General features: G+C 53.3%; 1 protein-coding gene across 4 annotated transcripts in view; it reads right to left on the bottom strand.

The window, feature by feature from the left end:
* The window catches only part of NUP210 (nucleoporin 210), an 89,557-nt gene that overhangs the window by 26,323 nt on the left and 46,038 nt on the right, over positions 1 to 17,196 (bottom strand). For all 4 annotated transcript variants that reach the window (XM_047781968.1, XM_047781957.1, XM_047781949.1 and 1 more), the window contains exons 15-21: positions 15,899 to 16,120; positions 13,884 to 14,057; positions 10,269 to 10,461; positions 9,679 to 9,785; positions 8,050 to 8,154; positions 7,861 to 7,962; positions 1,059 to 1,187 (exon numbers count right to left, since the gene is read on the bottom strand). In XM_047781968.1, the coding sequence (XP_047637924.1) occupies positions 1,059 to 1,187; positions 7,861 to 7,962; positions 8,050 to 8,154; positions 9,679 to 9,785; positions 10,269 to 10,461; positions 13,884 to 14,057; positions 15,899 to 16,120 (1,032 nt within the window). The remainder of the gene's footprint in view (positions 1 to 1,058; positions 1,188 to 7,860; positions 7,963 to 8,049; positions 8,155 to 9,678; positions 9,786 to 10,268; positions 10,462 to 13,883; positions 14,058 to 15,898; positions 16,121 to 17,196) is intronic.

Genomic DNA, 17,196 nt, shown 5'->3' with positions numbered 1-17,196 from the left:
CCAGCCCATCAGTGAAAGAAAACCAGTGAAGTGCTTTCTGAATCCAAGGGGCTTCTGCAATACTTAGATGTACACATGGCACATCCCGCTCTTAAAGCACTAACAATCAGGGGTATAGGATTAACAAATACACATGACTACACAGAAAATATATAAACACCAAGGATTTACTATGTAGCACAGGGAACTCTATTCAGTATCTTGTAATAATGTGTACTGGGAAAGAAGCTGAAAAAGACTATAATTATATATGTATAACTGAATCACTTTGCTCTACACCAGAAACTAACACACTGTAAATCAACTATGCTGCAATAAAGAACTAACAATCTAGTTAGAGAGAGATAGTCCACAGCTTAGAAGAGCAACAGGCATACAGTCGGGGTTTGATAAGTGTTCACCGACGCAGCAGTTCACAGCTGGCCGCAGAGAATATGCACAGTGAGAACTTTAGGAACTGCTTCGTGAAAGAACAGAAGTCTGGAAGCAAAACACCAGTGGAAGTATCTGCAGCTAAGAGAACATTGAATTCTGAGTTGCCTAAGCTGCTTGAATGCCCTGCCCCCCTTTAATCAGCAACCACTGTCTCCCCCCAGGAAGACAGGACCCTGACAGCATGCTTTGCAAGCCTCGCTGCAGTTACTCCAGGTATTAGGAGTCATAAAAATCTCTCTTGACATTAAAGAAAAGCCTAGCTCTATTATGTACTCATTTGGCAAAAGCACTTGGCATTAGTTCATTTTATTCATTTGCCACTGAAATTCCTGAGAATCTAAAACCTACATCCTGGGGAGAAAATTCACTTTAAGCAAGGTGTGTGCCGGGCTGGTTAGTGACCTGTACCAGCCAGAGGACAGGAGTTCCCAAGCTGGGGCTAACATGGGGACAGTGGGATTAACAGCCAGGTTTTACTGATGTGAGCTGAGATGAGGACATACGCCTTGGAGGCTGCTCTGCACCACACCCAGAGCGCAGGGTGAAGCTGCACAGTGAGCTGCGGAGGACACCTCCCAGGCTCTCTGTCTCCCAGCTTCTCACATCAGGGAGCTGACACTGACCTTGTCCACTACGCGGATGTACAGCTCCTGAATGTCCGAGATGTAAACAGCAGCTTTTGCTGGGGCTGGGAAGGCGAGGCACAAGTCGTGGATCATGATGGTCGTGGTGCCTGGGAGTAGTGGGTGTACCTGCAAGGCCAGAGGTGAGTGCGGTTACGGGGCCGCTCTCAGCAGCAACCTATCGCCCACAGGACGCCACCTCCCAGAGACCCCGGGGCCAGGGCTGGGAAAACCCTAACCCTGTGAAACTGCAAGCCCAGCGCTGACAGCGTGTGAGACGGCTGCATTCCAGGTGGCGCTCTCACTGAGGGGCACTAGTCTGAACTTCCAGAACCTCAGAACCTGGGTCGGCCGGCAGAGGCAACGGTGTCTTCAGGGTGAGCTCCCTGAGTCTCATTCACCTCAGCATTCATCTCCAGCTCTGCTGTGTTTGAAGCAGGGCCCTTGCAAAAGGTTCCGAGTGAATGAACTCATCCAAGCTCCTGTTCTCCAGTCTTTCACTGGCAATGACCCCTTTCTAAGTCCTCTTCTCGCTCTACCTCCTTCCAGGGATCCCAGCTTCAAAAGGTTCTCTCTCCCTAGACAACTGGCATCACAATCATGCTCACACCATGGACGGACTCATAATAACTTGTCGTATTGCTTACTCAAGCATCTCAACTGGGTGATCTGGGAGGCTGGGCAGACGGAGGTTAGTCAAACCTAGTGGATAGGCCCCACGGCTGTCTCTCATCTCTGCCTGGCCCCAGCTATGCTGCCTGCGGTTTGTGGTCTTATATTCACGAGGGGTGAATATAGCCCACTTAGCCCACCTTGGAGATCTATGCTCCTCCTCCATGTCCACCTGCTGGCTCCCAAGCACACTCAGCCCCATTCAAGCACCCCTTCTCAGTAAAGTTTCCCTTGATCTGGAGGGGCAGGACCTTCATCCCTCCGCTCACTTCTCCTGGTGCAGCCGCACCCTGGTGCACTCTTCCCTCGGTCTTGAGGGAGACCTTCCTCTTGCAGCCTCGGGACTGAGCCCAGAGTCAGGCCCAGACTCGACCCCATCACCCCTGTGTCAAGTAGACTGAGCCCAGGCTCACGGCTCTGAGTTGAGGGGTAACAGAAGGAGACCTATACTTCTGCTCACTCAACTACAGTCCTGGCTTCATCAGGATTTGGGCATTCGGAAAAAAGGCTGCACACCGCAGGTACCCTCTCTATCTGGAAAGTGCTGATTCTGGTCTAAGTCCTTCAATGGACATACGGGGACACCAGGCCATCCAGGGTGGGAACCCAGCCTTGAAAGGATGGCATAGGGGAAGGGACACAGTGCCAGAGCCCCCAGTTAAGGCTCATCCCACACTCAGCCACTTTCCATGGCCAGATACCACCAGCAGCCAGAAAGGAACTGTTGGGCAGGGGAAGGGAGGGCTAGCAGGGTGGCCAAGGTGAGAGCCCTCCCAATGGCACTGGCAAGGGTACATCTACAGATGTATGGTGCCCAGGGCATTCCACACAATGACTCGGATCACTTAATAAAGATCCTAGAGTGAGAAGCATGCTAGCACTCCTAGTGATGACTGTGTAGTTTGAGTCACGGCCGCACCAGCCTGGTATGAAATATGCCCAGAGCTAGGGGCCAGGGCCACCAGGTCTCCAGTTTTATGAAGGACCAGTCACCTGCTTATTAATGTGCCCCAGAGAGAACTCTTAAAAATCACAGAGACAAGTGAGAGCTTTCTCTGAGAACACGATTTCAAGCTCCAATCTGATCCTCCTACAAAAATTACCACTGCCAGGAGTTGCACGTCCTTCACAACACAAAAACTATGCGTTTGCTGCACTAACTGGGGATAGACCCGGACGGGGTGCAGGAGGGGTTTTCTCTTCTTTTTCTCTCCTCCAGAATAACCATTTCACACACTTTAAACAAGGACATAAATAACTGAGGAAACCAATTCCTCTTCCACTTGATTTCCCAGTAGCTGGACATCAAGCTGCCTTCTGGATGGCACAGCAGACGACAGCTCCAGGCAGCCACTGGAAGAGGGGCCGTGTCAGCTCCCTCCAGCCACTCTGGAGACAAACCGCTCTGGAGGAAGCAAGGGGACATGCCGGCCAGCAGGTGGCACAGGGGACCTGCATCACACCCTACTGGGCATGTGTCACACCTCCCGCTTCTCTGGGTTCCAGACCCACTTGCTTCTTGACAGATGTACAAGGAACTCGTGAGCAGGGGGGCAAACCCACACTCAAAATGAATTCTGGTTCCGAAATGGTGGCAGTGTCCCCTGAGAGCCAAAGGGAAAGTCCTGTCTTCTCTTTGGACTCACGGGACATATTGCTGCTCATCAAGACACCACGCATGGAGCCAGAAGCAGCTCCATTCGTGCTGTCCACCTGTGCCCACCAGGCCCCGAGGTGCCGCCACATCATCACAGCTCCTCATTCCTGGGGCCCCATCACACTTCACACTTGTCCCTTGACAGGTGGCATTTGTAGAAGAGGAAGGACCCTGCAGGTATTTCTGAATGTCACCAGCACCATCAGCTTCCACTTCCTGGGCATACCTGTCAGCATCTGGTGGGGGCCAGACGGTGAGAAGGTGGGGGTCCATGCCCCCAGCGGACATCCTCCAGGTGGGGGACGTCTAGGATCACACCAAAATCACAGGCACTGAGATGAGAATCCATCCAAGGTCCCAGTCAGCCCAGAGGCTTCCCACAGGCCAGGCTAGGGACCAGTTCCTTTCTCTACCGTCATTCTCAGGGAAAAAGTGGACACAGCTGAGTTCATGCCCATCTCGAGGAATGACCACCCACTTCCTGTGTGAATGTGACCATGACAAGCCACCCATCCCAGAACCAGGAGATGGGCCAGCTCCTCAGAGCAGAGGCCTTGCCCGACGGCTCATGGCTGAACCCGCAGAGCCTGGACTAGGCCCAGCACGGGACAGGCAGCTATCTTTGCAGGGTGGATGCATTAATGTGCACAGTAGGCTCCTTCCCCAGCTCTTATAATCACATGGCTTCTGCCTGGAGGACTTGTTTTGAAATGTAAAGAACCAGTGAGAAGAAAGAAACCCTGAGTTTAAGTCAGGTAAACACTCCATGGGTCAGCCAGCCAAAAAGGAAAGAGAGGAGCCTTGCAGAGGTCTGGGGCTGTGTGAGCAGAACCAGCCTGGCCCCACACAGCCCTGGGCACCCTGGGTGGGAGAATCAGACCTATGACATGCCTGACCCCCAGGCTCCTTTCCAGATGCTCTGAAGCCAACACACACAAAAACCCAGGAGCCATTTTTGCAGCTGAATGGGCATCGATAAGAAAGACAGAAACATTTTCTCTGAGCTAACTGGAGAACCATCGTGAACTTCCTTGTCTCTGTGATTAAGAGAAATGAAAATGCTGCTAATTAGCAGCTGGAAAATGCCAAAGAAATGTGTAAACATCCTTCAGAAATAGCCCTTCGAGAGAAGCTGCTAGGACCTGTCACCGGCTGTCAACACTTCCTGAAAAATCCCTCCTGCACACAACTGAAGAGGCAGAGGGAACCAGAAGCCAATTCCACCTGGAGCCACAGGCGAGGGGAGGGGACACAGAGACCTCAGTGGCCAAGGCACCTCTAGGATACATTCTGGGCAAAAGCAAGCCTGCGGGGCCTGCGATGTCCCACATTCAGTGCAAACTTGTCCTGGGGTCGTGTCTGCCGTGGGGCACTCAGCCCCACTCAACAAGAGCCATGGAGGAGGAGACATGCAGGCAATGGCCAGTCCACAACCTGGACAAAGAACTGCTAGGGCTCTTTGGGACCATCTGTAAACTGGAGATATGATGCTTGCCTTGTTAGGGACAATCCTAGAGTCTGCTACTGACAGGGACTGTAACTGTAGGACACTGTAGGACTGAGCAGGGGTTCCTAGGTCTGGAGAAACTTGACTTTGATGCTGAATCCCATCTTGAGGCTAGAAAAGTATCTCAGCTTCTGTTTGAATGCCTTCAGAGACAGGGAGCTCACTACCTACGGTGGCAGCCTAATCCATCACAGACTTAGAAGCTCTTGTTCTTGGAGGTAGGGTCTCTCTCAGGCCGCAGGTCTACCCTCAGGACTTATTCAAAATGTGTGGTGCAAGGTAAATGTGAATAAAAGGGTGCCCAGGTTTTGTTGGCACCTGGAACTTCCCTCTCCTACATAACAGGGGAGCTATTTTTCACCTCCAGAACTAAAGCAAAGCGAGCACTTGGAATTATTCACAATTTGAGGTTTTCCCTTAAATGTGAGGGATTTGAGGGTGAACACTCACAAGGAAAAGGAATGGGTGGGGAATTCTTTCTTTTATAAAAGAAATAAAAATGCTGGGGGAGAGCATCTTATGATCTTAAGCATCTAGCTGTGCCCAAGGTCCTTCTAACAATACACATTTGTTCACAGCTGCCAAGAGATGGCTTTTTCCTGCTCTGATTTATGGCAATAAACCCAAGAGGTACTGACACCTTCAACTGTGACTCTGAGAAAAACAGTAACACCATGACGTGTTTCCTCATCCTTCACAGGGCTGCACTGTGTGTGGGAAAGCATCTTCTCCACAAGACAGCTAACGACCAAGGTCACTCACTGGAGGAAGGTAAGAAAATGTTAGAAAAACAAAAGAACGAAAGAACTGGATCATCCCAGAAAGACACATGCTACCAAAACTGACTCAAAGAGAAACAGACAACCTGAATAGTCCTGTGAGAGGGGAAAAGATTGAATTCATATCAAAAACTACCCACAAGAAAAGCCTGTCACCAGATGGCTTGACTGATTAATTTCACCAAACATTCCAAGAGTCATGGTTACCTATGCTACACAAACTCTTCCAGAAGTTAGAAGAGGAAACACTCCCAAGTCATTCCATGAGGCTGACTGTACCGTGATACCCAAGCCAGACAAAGAAATCACAGAAAAGAAAACCACAGAGCAATAACTCTTATGGATATAAACACAAGAAAATACCAGCAAACTACATCCAGGTACATGTAAAAAGAATTACATATCAGGTAGCATTTATCCCAGAATGCAAGGTTAGTTTAATATCTGAAAGTCAATTAATGTAATCATAACAATAGAATTAAAAAACAACAACAAAAAAAAATCCATGATTATTTCAAGAGACAGAAAAAGCATTTGACAAAATCCAATACCTTTTTGAATGTGTGTGTGTGTGTGTGTGTGTGCGTGTGTGTAAGAATAGGGAGGTGATTACTAAAGTGCTGCTTTTTTTGAGGTAATAAAAACACTCTCAAACTGACTTTGGTGATGGTTGTGTATATCTATTAATATACTAAAAGACAATGAATTATGCACTTTGAATGAATCATCTGGTATGTGAATTACAGCTCAATAAAGCTGCTATTAAAAATAACCAAAGTTGGTGAGAGGTGGTAGCAGCTGTCCCTTAGACCCTGTCTCTGAACCCTAGTTTACCCCAGTCCCCACCATGCCCTAGTACCCTCTGACTCTGAAGCTGAGATCCAGGTGCCATGTAGCACAGCTCTTCAAATGTTCCTCGAACCTGCTCATTGGACTTATTGACTTTATATCTGCCCCCCATTCAGAGGCAACTGATGTTGTGACCCCTATGTCAAGACCATCATTGGATGCAAATAGTCAGAGAAAGGGATCTGCGAGGAGTTATAGCTGAAAGCCCTGCAGAAAGTGAGGTGAGAGTCCCCTAATTCCCAGTGAGGACACGAACTTACTGCACAACCCCGGCCAAGGTGCCTGGGTGCACTTTTGAAAGGAGATGTGGGGACCAGGCCTCTGTGAAGGCTAATTCTGACCTCAGCCTTCCCTGGAAGATGCATTTTATGCTGTTGCCAGCCGGCGAGGGCTGGCCTGCATGGATGTCAGGACAGCTCGCGGGCAGGTAAGGCCTGACCCCGGCCTCCTGTGCTGCACCGCCTGAATCCCCACCATGAGCCAAGCACTGAGTCACCCCAGGCCTCTCAGAGAGAAAGTCTCGTTTGGTGCTGGGACGACTCTAAAACCCCGCAAACACTTGGCAACCAGCCTCAACCAGGGGAAAGCAGGCCTCAGGCTCTGAGCGGTCCAGAGGCCATGGCAGAGCTGTGATGTAAGGGCACTATGTGGGTGCAGGGGTCTTTTGATCCTTGGCTGCCTGACATAGGGACTCAACGGCAGTGGACTGATACATTCCGCTGTCAGAGCTTCCTTTGAAAGAAAGCTCCGTTTTCAGGATTGTATAACTCGCTGTGCTGAGACGCGGATGCCTAGGACCTTGGTGTCTGTTTCCTTTCACTCTTTGCGCTTTGTTATAACTATCAGGCTCTTTTTAAAAATAATATCTAAACAACACAAGTGTTCCACAAGGGGAGAATGGTGAGTAGAAGTGAGTGCATGAAAACACTCAGCCAGACTACAGAGCGACACAGAGAGAAACACTTAGGATCAAAGCACTGAAATGAGCAGAGTGCTCAGGGCTTCCAAGTCACAGGCGCAGGGAGGGAACGTCGGGAAAGGGACGCAGAGAAACAGAAAAGCTGATCCATCTTCTAAAGCAATTTTCCTTATGATTATTAGAGTGGCACTTACGTAATAGGAATTTATTCTTAACTGAAAAGCCAAATGAAAGGATACCCGTAGTTACCTAAGCGTGTGAGTAGGCACGGAGATGGACAAAACCACAAAGGGAGACGCGAGTTTCAGGGAATCAGAAAATCTAAAGACCCTGCTCGTCATACCCGATGCGAGTAAGGGCCAGCTTCTGAAACAGTCCATCCATTCAATGAGCAGGAAGGCGAAGGGGAGCACACTCACCGTGGCGACGCCCCTGGCCTCTTGGTAGGCCACCCTGATGACGTCTGCGCTGCTGGTGTTGAGGAAGAAGTAGCCAGAGCCTTCTCGGATGTGCAGCTCCACCTGTGGGAGGGGCCAGGAGAGGTCAAGCAAGAGTCCCTGGGGTCCTGTCCAGGCCGTGTGTGTTGGGGGGTCTGGAGGGAACTGTACCTGCACACCCGGGTGGTTGTAGATGGTCACCTCTTCTGGGCTCACCCTCACGTCCTCCACCAGGATGAGCTCGATGGAGGCTGACACAGGCAGGAGAGGGTCATGCTGAAGCGGCAAGGCAGCACTGTCAGATCCAGGAGGCTGGGGGCCACCCCAGGCCAGCCCACAGGCCTCCCCCTGGCAGAACAGGGCTAGTGCCCCTCGCCCCTGAAGCCCAGTCAGGCCACACCCCTGGGATGCCTCCGGTAGTCCTGCCAAGGTGGGTGCTCCCCGCCCCCACTACCAGGCCCTGTGGGAAAGTGGGAACACACAGCCAATGACAGCTGCGGTGCTGGGTGCAAGAGGATGAGCCTGCGCCAACAGCAAAGGCGCCACAGCCCTGGAGCAAGGATGTAGCACTGGAGGTGTCCTCACAGCAGCTCTCTGGAGAGCAAGCACAGGCGTCCCCCCATGGGCATGCACCCATGTGCATCTCTTACTCCTGCCCCACGTCAGTCCAGGGCACTGCTGGACCCACTCTCATAGTCACATATTTGCACACATGGCACTGGGCTGGGCCTAGGGGGCCCAACAACTGCCATCAGGCAGGTGATACAAGTTTACTCAAATGCAAGGACTAAAAAGGGGAAGTAAGTGCATGGCCGAGAGATGAAGCACAGTGTGGGGGGTGAAGCCAATGAAGGGAAACGAAGAGGAAGGGAGAGGGGCTGGAGGGGGGTCTCCCAGGTGAGCACAGGCCCCAGGATGTTGAGCACAAGCAACAACAGAAAAAAGCTCGCAGGTCAAAGTGAGTGCAGAACCTTGAGGGGGCCCAGTTGGGAGGCCATGCAGCCACCACATGTCGGGGGGTAAGGGGTTAGGGGGCACCTGAGCAGCTGTGCTCCTTCAGGGCCACCTCCTCCGGGGAGTCTCACGGCTGCTCCCCGAGATCCACGTCTTTCTCCCAGCTCTCCACTACCCAGGAGACAACCGAAGCCCCTCAACCTGGCATTTAGTCCCAGTTCCAGCTGTCACTGCTGCCTCCACCCCATTCAGGACATGAACTGCGGCCCCTCCCCTGTGTGGGCGGGTGTCCAGGCATAGCTCTTCCTGGGGGTCTTTCCCACTCCCACCCACACGTCTTCATTTGCCACCCTGCTAGCAGTGCCTCTGCCTGGCCGAGGGGCAGCGCAAGAGGCTCTGAGACCCGCAGCAGAAGCAGCTGCTCTGTGGGCGGGGTTCAGGCTGGGACTAAAAGGACAGAAGTTCCTGGTAGAGACATGAAGGAGCAAGGGGATGAGGGGACAAGGGGATGGCATTCCCGGTGGTGGGGGCTGTGGCTCAAGGCACGGCAGCCTGACCCACCCGGGCACATTCAGGTAGGGATGTAAGTCAGACCAAGGGGGAGAAGGCACGGCTGACAGTATGGACAGCTGCGGCCCAAGGCCTGAGGAACCCCGAGGTCTGTGCAGAGCCATCAGGGGCAGCCCCCCTGCCTTTTGGCTGGGACCCCCAACTGCATGCAGGTACATCCCCAGTCAGGGAGCAGAGCGGTGATTGGGGTGTGGCCCTGGGCAGGGGATTCAGACCCAAGGACATTGGGCAGGAGAAGCAGAAGGACTCCCCGCCACCCAGGGACCCGGTTGGTACCGGCTGTCTCACTCCGGCTGCATCCAAGTGGGACTGCTGGTAGCCAGTTGCGGTGGCAGAGATGGCAGTGGTGCCCGAGGCCTCATGAACTGAAATGGCCTGCAAACCTGCGTGCAGGAAGAGAAACCAACAATGGATTTTGGCCCCATTGGTGCCTGGAACACAGCCCCTCATTCCCTGTCTCATCTGTAGCTTTAACTCTCTCTCAGCCCTGAAAATAGGTGACTGAGTTTGTTCACACTGTGTGCACCCTAAGAGTTAACGGGCCCTGAGCAAGGTTCCAGGGAGCAGCTTAGAGGAGATGGAGGACAGCCCTGGCTCCCGGCTCCCGGCTCCCGGGGACCTGGGCTGGCTGCACAGCTCAGGGCAGCCGGATCTACGTGCCAGGCTGAACTGTAAGCAAGGTGCAGATGGAGACTCACCCCTGACACTCCCCGAGCCTGTTCCCCCAACTCTGAAACAGAATGTATGAGGATTACCGGAGAGTTGTCCTGCACAGAGGGGGTCCTGAACAAAGCCTCCTGCACAAAGCCCCCTGCACATCTGTTCTCCATGCCCCTCTCTGGGCCTGAGTCTGCTGCCCTGCTCACCATGCCCCTTCTTCTGGCCACTTCCATCATCCCGGGACACCAGCTGCAAGGGTAAGTCGAGTTCAACGCTGGCCAGCGACGGCCTGGAGGACTCCCACTGGATGCTCAGCGAGCTGAAGTTGTCAAACCTGCAGCCCTGCTGGTCATAGGCAGCCAGGTCCAGCAGGGGGTTGCGGTGGCTGGAGACTGGAACCTGCAAGGAGCCAAAGTCACAGACCAGTGCCAGCTACTGCCGGGCATCAAGGTGACCCCTGCCTCCCCCTGGCCTCTTCCTCCTGCCTCAGTCCTCAATGGGGACCTTGGTGACGTCTGAGAGCATTTTTAGCTGTCACAACTTCAGGGGGTGAAGTGGCATCTAGTGGGCAGAGGCTGGGGTGCTGCCGAATGCCCCGCAGTACATGGGATGGTCTCCCAAGAAAGGAGGATCTGGAACAAAATGTCAGCAGTGCCAGGACTGGGGGACCTGCCCTTGGCCTCCCACCCAGGCCCAGCTGCTCTCCTTGCTCTCTGCCCTCACCTCTCCACATCCTCGCCACCTCCACCTTGCCCAAGCCCACCTCTGCCTCTCCAGGATGTCCAACTGTGGCCTAACAGCAATGCCAATTACACCCCCAAAGTGTCCCAGAGCCACTCAGAAGGCAAAGCCCTTTCAGAGCTGAATTCTCACCCAGGCTTAACTATCCAAGTGATGGGGGAGCTGTCTGCACACTGACAGGTGAGGACGGGCCCCAGGGAAGGGAAGGAACAGAGTCCTTGGTGGCTGAGAGGCAGGCATTGGGAACTCTGCTCCAAACCCCAGGTCCTGCTGCTCTGTCGTCACCTCCACTCCTGGAGCAACTCGGCTCCTCACTCCCCCCAGACCTTGGTCCACCCCTCTGCCCACCAGGTGAATGGACACCTGGGGCCACATCCTGGCCTCAAACCCCAACTGTGCCTCTCGCTGCCCAGGCAAGTATCTGCTTTCTGGAGTTCCTCCATGTACGGTAAGAATCACACGGAGGCCTCCCCCAGGGCTCTGTGTTAAATAAGGGCCACATGAGAGCATTTTAAGGAGCTGGGTTTGTGTCACTAACACTTAGGCAGGGACCCTGGGCTCAACAGTGTCCAGGTCCAGGAGGAAGGACTGTGCTTCTCTGGCCCTTGCAGTCTAGAGTGAGAGCGCCACCCCCTCTGGCTGGTGAAATGTGACAAGTGACTCATGAGTTTCAGGGACAGAAGCTCTAAGGGTCAGCGCCTGATCTGCAGCTGTCCTTGTCCACACAGAGCAGCTGCCTGCATTCTCCTTGGTGGCCCTCACCGTCCATGCCTCGGAAGGAAGATGATGACAAAGTAGGAACCCCAGCCCCCACGATGCTCACGTGGCCTTGAGAGAGAAGCTAGCCCATGCAGTATGGGTGTTCCTGCCACCCAGCCCACCTGGCCCACCAGAGGCAGTCACCAAACTCCCTCCCTGGGGGCTCCTGCCCACGTCCTCCCAGCTCTATTCACCCCAAAGGATTCTAGACCAAAGCAGGCCCCAAATTCTAAATACACAATCACCTGGGGACCCCAAGGGTTTTACAAATACTCTGGATGCCATGGGGAGCTGTGACTGTGGGCGGGGACAACAAGGCACATAGTCTAGAGGTCCAACTCCATCTCCTAGACGCAGCCTGGTGGAAAACTAACACCCTTTCCTTCCGTTCTGCTCCCCACAAGGGTCAGGACACTGCATCAAGCACGCTTGCAGGTTCACTGGTCCATCCACAGCATCAACACTATCCCCAACTTACACACGGGGAGGCTGAGGCTCGGGGATGCTAAGTCACTTGCTCAAGGCACACAGGCTCAGGGGTGGAACTCTGCCACCTGATTTTAAAGCCCTCGGGCTTCCCAGCCCCAGCTGTGCAGCCCCAGCTCATCACCTCCTGGCAGTGAGCTACATGCTGGGTGACCAGCTCGGAGGACCAGGGTCAGGCTGGAGTGCAGTCCCATTCTGTCACTCCAACAGGTCAGCCCTGTCTGGCCTCACCAGTAATTTACTCTGCAAACACATCCTGGGTGGCCTCTGGCTCTGAAGAGGCATGAAGGGAAATTGATGCTGCACCAGGATGCATGGCAGGAAAATGTCTTCCTCAAGGACCCCAGGGACACCCTAAATCACACGGGCCGTGCCTGACTGGATCACGGCTGTGGAATCCCAGGGCTGACGGATCACGAGATAATGCCATGTTCCAGCAAGACCTACAACACGAGAGCCAATTCAGAGCTGCCATCTTTCTGCTAAGTGACAACCCTGGGCTGACCCCGAGGTCACAGCCAACAGATGGCCAGACCTGCCTTATTGGGTGAGCAGCAGTGAAGCTCACTGTAGATTCCCAGAGCAGCAGGAGGAAAAGTTGAACTAGACCACCCAGGACAGGTGGCCCAGACTCCCACATTGTTTCCTAGTCTCAGACACTGGAGTCTAGTGCCATCCCAGGGCTTCAAAGGGATGCGTTTTGACCCAAGAGTAGTGGGTGGGAGAGGATGTAGGAAGGTTTCCTCGGCTGCCTGGAGGCTCCACACTGAGCTGCAGGAGGAGGGATCAGAGACGTGGCTCCAAGAGACACAAGCACCTGGGGCGGCCAGACAGATGCAGGTGGACACACTTTGAGCCTGACCACAGGCTGGGACTGAGAGAAGAGAAGCAGCGGGGCCCCTGACCTTGGAGCTGGACAGACATGGTTTCTGTCTGTGGGCCTGGCCCCAGGGACATGGAACAGGGCACACACAATGATTCTGATCACTGTGGGGGCTACAGGCTTGCAGAGACCCCAGGCTGGCCCTGGGGCCTTTGCACTTGCTTCTACCCACCCTTAGCTTGGCCCCTCTTGGCTGGCACCCTGACCATGGGCCTGGACTGGTATGCCCTCCTCAGAGGCCTCTCCACTCCATCTGAAGTGGCCTCTGCTGCCTCACACCTGCTCTGTCCATCCAACATCCATCCATTGTGTCTGCTGGGGGCCTCCTGTCAGCTCCAGGCCAGGAGCCTTGCCCTGTTGGGTACTCTATGTTCCAGAACTCAACTGTGCCTGGCACCAGGAGTGAGGGTCCAGCAAATGTATGTGGAGGGAGAGGGGGAAAAAGCCTGGCCACCCTCTGAGAGGGGCAGGGGTGGAGCTGGCCAGCAGGGCGTGTGCACACCTGAGCCTGATCTGAGGCCTCTAAATTCTCCACGTCCGTCTGGTCTCGACGGTCTCAGGGGTGAGGCTGGACTTGGTGTCATCTCCCCAGGGACATCCTTCCCTCTCCCCATGGTGACACTGAAAACAGCCTACGGCCTCCAGGCTGGGGAGCAGGCAGCAGCCGGTCACCTCCCTGGCAGCCTCTGCTCTGAAGACAAGCCCTGCCCACACAAGAGCCCTGCCCAACACCCTCATGCCACAGAGAACAAGAATGAGATTTTTGCAAACTGTCAAGTGCCACGCAGAGAGGTGGCTCAATCTGGGTTCAGGAGGCCCACTTTTGCCTAGCACTGTCACCAGCTGCCATGACTCCAGGAGCCCCCTCTCCTTCCAGGTGCCCCCTCCATGTGCAGGGCAAGTGTGGGGAGGGGACGCATGCTCCTACCTTCCCCCCATGAAGACCACTCACCACTTGCTTGTTCTGCTGCAGCAGCGGGCATGACAGGTCCAGCTGGGGGCTGGCGTAGACGGGTGTGAGCGTCAGCCTGGAGGGTGGCGCACACACGAACTTCACCACAGCGGGCTCCAGTGCAGGGAAGGGGTTCGTGATGCTGGGCTTGTTCCCCACCGTGAGCGCGATGACCTGGCAGAGAGAAGTAGCTGTCGTACACCCCACGTTTGAGTCCCGAGGGCCTCTGGGAAGTGGCGAGTCCTTCTGTGGAAAAGGGGCTGGAATGGTCCAGGGAGGATCACAGGAAAGAGGGCTCCTGGGACAGGCAAGAGAACTTTGACAGGGCCCTGGAGTCCTCTACAAACAGAAGGGAATGACTGCCTGCCCTGGGCCTGGGGTAAGGGGATCGGGGGGACACCTGTGGCCTCACAGGAGCCTGTGAAAACCCCAAGGCTGACTAGCAAATCGATGAGTTTGGGGGTTGAATGAGGAACCCATGCTGCCTTGAGGACTATCCCAAAGAGGTGCAGGTGTGGGAGAGGGTGCTCCATGGACCCAGGCCTGCGGCGGGGCCAGCCCAGGGGCACAGAGGGTGGGGCAGTGGGCAGGTGCTACAGCAGAGGGTGGAGAAGCTGAGGTCCAGGCTGCAGAGACAGCGGTCTGTCTGTGCTCAGAGCTGGGACCTCAGAAATCCCAGTCCAGCCTCACTGTACAAGCAGCACAGTTCATAGCCCCACATGGGGTTGGGGGGCCTGGCCCTTCAATGACACTCGCTCTGTAGGACAGAATGGTCTGGCCCAGGAGCCCCTCACCCTGCCTGACCACAAGGCAGGACAGAGGGAAGTTTCCTCGCTAACCCCTGACACCCCAGGAAGTGATCACAGAGCATCAGGTGGGAGGTGCCCAGGGGAGGACCCCGCTGGGGGCCCAACTCCTCCAGCTGGGGTGGGAGGGACACAGTTGACTGAGCTAAGTCAGGGATAAGAAACATCCCTAACTTAATTTTTGACTAAGTTTACTTCTTGTGGCATTATTATTATTACGTACTTATTTTTCTTATTCTTTAATTCTTGTTTTAAGAAAAAAACAAAGCCAGTGGAAAGTGGGCTTCTCACTGTGCATCTTTTCTGCTCACATGAGGCCAGTCTCAGTGTGGCCGGCTTCGTAAGGGCCCCTGGCGGGGGCAGGGGGGGAGCATGCACGTGTGTGCGTGCTTGTGTTTAACATCAACTGATGTGCTTTGCACTAATTATTAAATAAACACAAAAGGTCTTCATTTCCACCAAGAAAAGGCGTCCTCCTATCCTTCTTGGTTCGTGCTGGCCCCGCCCCTTTGCTTTTTGTGCCTTGGCACCCCCAGAATGGAGGGTTTCACCCCTACTGCTATGCAAGTGTGCAGCCCTGGGCCTGGGTTTGCTGGGCCCGGGGACCAGCCGACACCAGTCCTGCAGTGATCTAGGTCACAGACGTACTGTGCTTAGTCCGACCAGGCTTTTTTTTTTTTTTCAGCATTAAAAAAAAAAAAAAAAAAAGATATTTTAGATACCTGAAATTAATATAATATTGTAAATCAACTATACTTGAATTAAAAAAAAGATTTGGGGATTCTCAGTTTATTCTGAAACACACAAAAAAAAGATCTGCCCATCCTAGACCTGCAATCTCCCTCACTTACCACCCCTGTGTGACTCTGGAGGCACCTGTCTGCCACCCCCACCTTGTCCCACACCCAACTTGACACCTGCAGCCAGAGGAGGTCACCCCACTGTGGAAAGGGAGCTGGGAGCAGCCAGCTCTGTGGGCCTCCTAACTGAGGCACCCCGCTCAACCCACCTGCTGCTCTCTCAGTCCTCCCACCACCCCCATCCTAAGGCTGCCTGTCTGTGAAATGGGTACAAAAGCCGACGCTGTGTCTCACAGCCCCCTTGAGGATTAGGTAAAACAATGCTATGAGGCACAGCAGGATACTCATGAACCTGACCTTCTGCCCCTCTTTCTAGGTAAAGTGGGTCTGGGGGTGGCCAGCCCCTCACCTGCTCGCCTAAGACCTGGCAGGTCACCAGGATCCAGTGCTGCTGGTAATTCCGGGAGGCAGGTGGCCCAAAGAGAGCCAGACTGATGCTGTCCTTGTCCTCAGAGGTGACATTGCGGAAGAACTTAGAAGGCTCCAGGACCCAGGGCCTGGGTCCCCCCTCGAACAGCATCTCCTTTGAGGAACCGAGGGTCACCAAGGCAACAGCGGAGGGGTCCACAGCCTGTAGGGGAAGAGAGACAAAGAGTCAGGGTCGCTGGGAGGAGGGGCCAGCTGGGGTGGTGGGGCTCCCTCTCCGGTTCTCACGTTACTTGGTGCCCACTGTCCTGCCAGGAAATGACCTATCTGGGTGCCTGTCTCCCTGATGGGCCTGCAGGCTCATTAAAAGAAGGGCGTGCCTCTCTCCTCCTTTACCCGCAGTGTGATCTCAGCCTCATGAGAAACAAAACCATACGATAAAATAAAAATATTCTAAAAAGAGGAAATTACAGCTACCCTGTGATCCTATTTCTCAGCCATCCCCTTAGCAAAAAGCCAAAATTGAGCATATACACTGCTGGTGATTATGAGGGAAAACTCTGTTACAAAATTAATTAACTTGTTTTTCTAAGATATAATTGAGAAATAACACATTGGTTTCATTAGTACAACATAATGATTTGATATTAGTATATACTGCAAAATGATCACCACAGTAAGTCTAGTTAACATCTACCACCACTCAGTGTTACAATTTTTTGCTCTTGTGATGAGAATTTTCAAATATGCAATACAGCACAGAGAAATATGTTCTCATATCCTGCTGGGAAGACAGAAAAATGGTGCAACTCCAATGCAGGGGAATTTGGTAATACTTACTAAAATTACAGGCTGATTCATCCCTTGTCCAAGCAATAGTCCTTCTAGGAATGGACACTAGAAGACATGTGTCCATGCATATATAAAACAGAGGCACAGAGCTATGCATTGCAGGGTTATTTTCAAGAGCAAAAGCTTGGGAAAATACCCATCCAAGAGGGACTGGTTAGGTAAACTGTGATCTGTCCACACAACGGAATATCAATCCAAGATCTTCCCATGTGGACGTGGAGAGACTTCCAGGCTATTTCCTTTATTTTCCAAGTAAAGAAGCAACATGCAGAACAGCATATACGGCACACCACCTTTGGAGTGAGAGAGGAACAGGCAGCGCCCAATAAAATGGAAGCATTCTTGCAAATGGAAGTGTTGGTGCAAAAAGAGACACAAAAATTAAATCAGAAATTAATCAAAATGGTTCTTGATAAGAAGCAGGGAAGG

This window comes from Phacochoerus africanus, chromosome 1 (genome assembly GCF_016906955.1).
Source record: "Phacochoerus africanus isolate WHEZ1 chromosome 1, ROS_Pafr_v1, whole genome shotgun sequence".
In the NCBI taxonomy this organism is placed as follows: domain Eukaryota; kingdom Metazoa; phylum Chordata; class Mammalia; order Artiodactyla; family Suidae; genus Phacochoerus; species Phacochoerus africanus.
The sequence above is the reverse complement of the archived record's forward strand: the minus strand, read 5'-3'. Positions and strand labels throughout refer to the sequence as shown.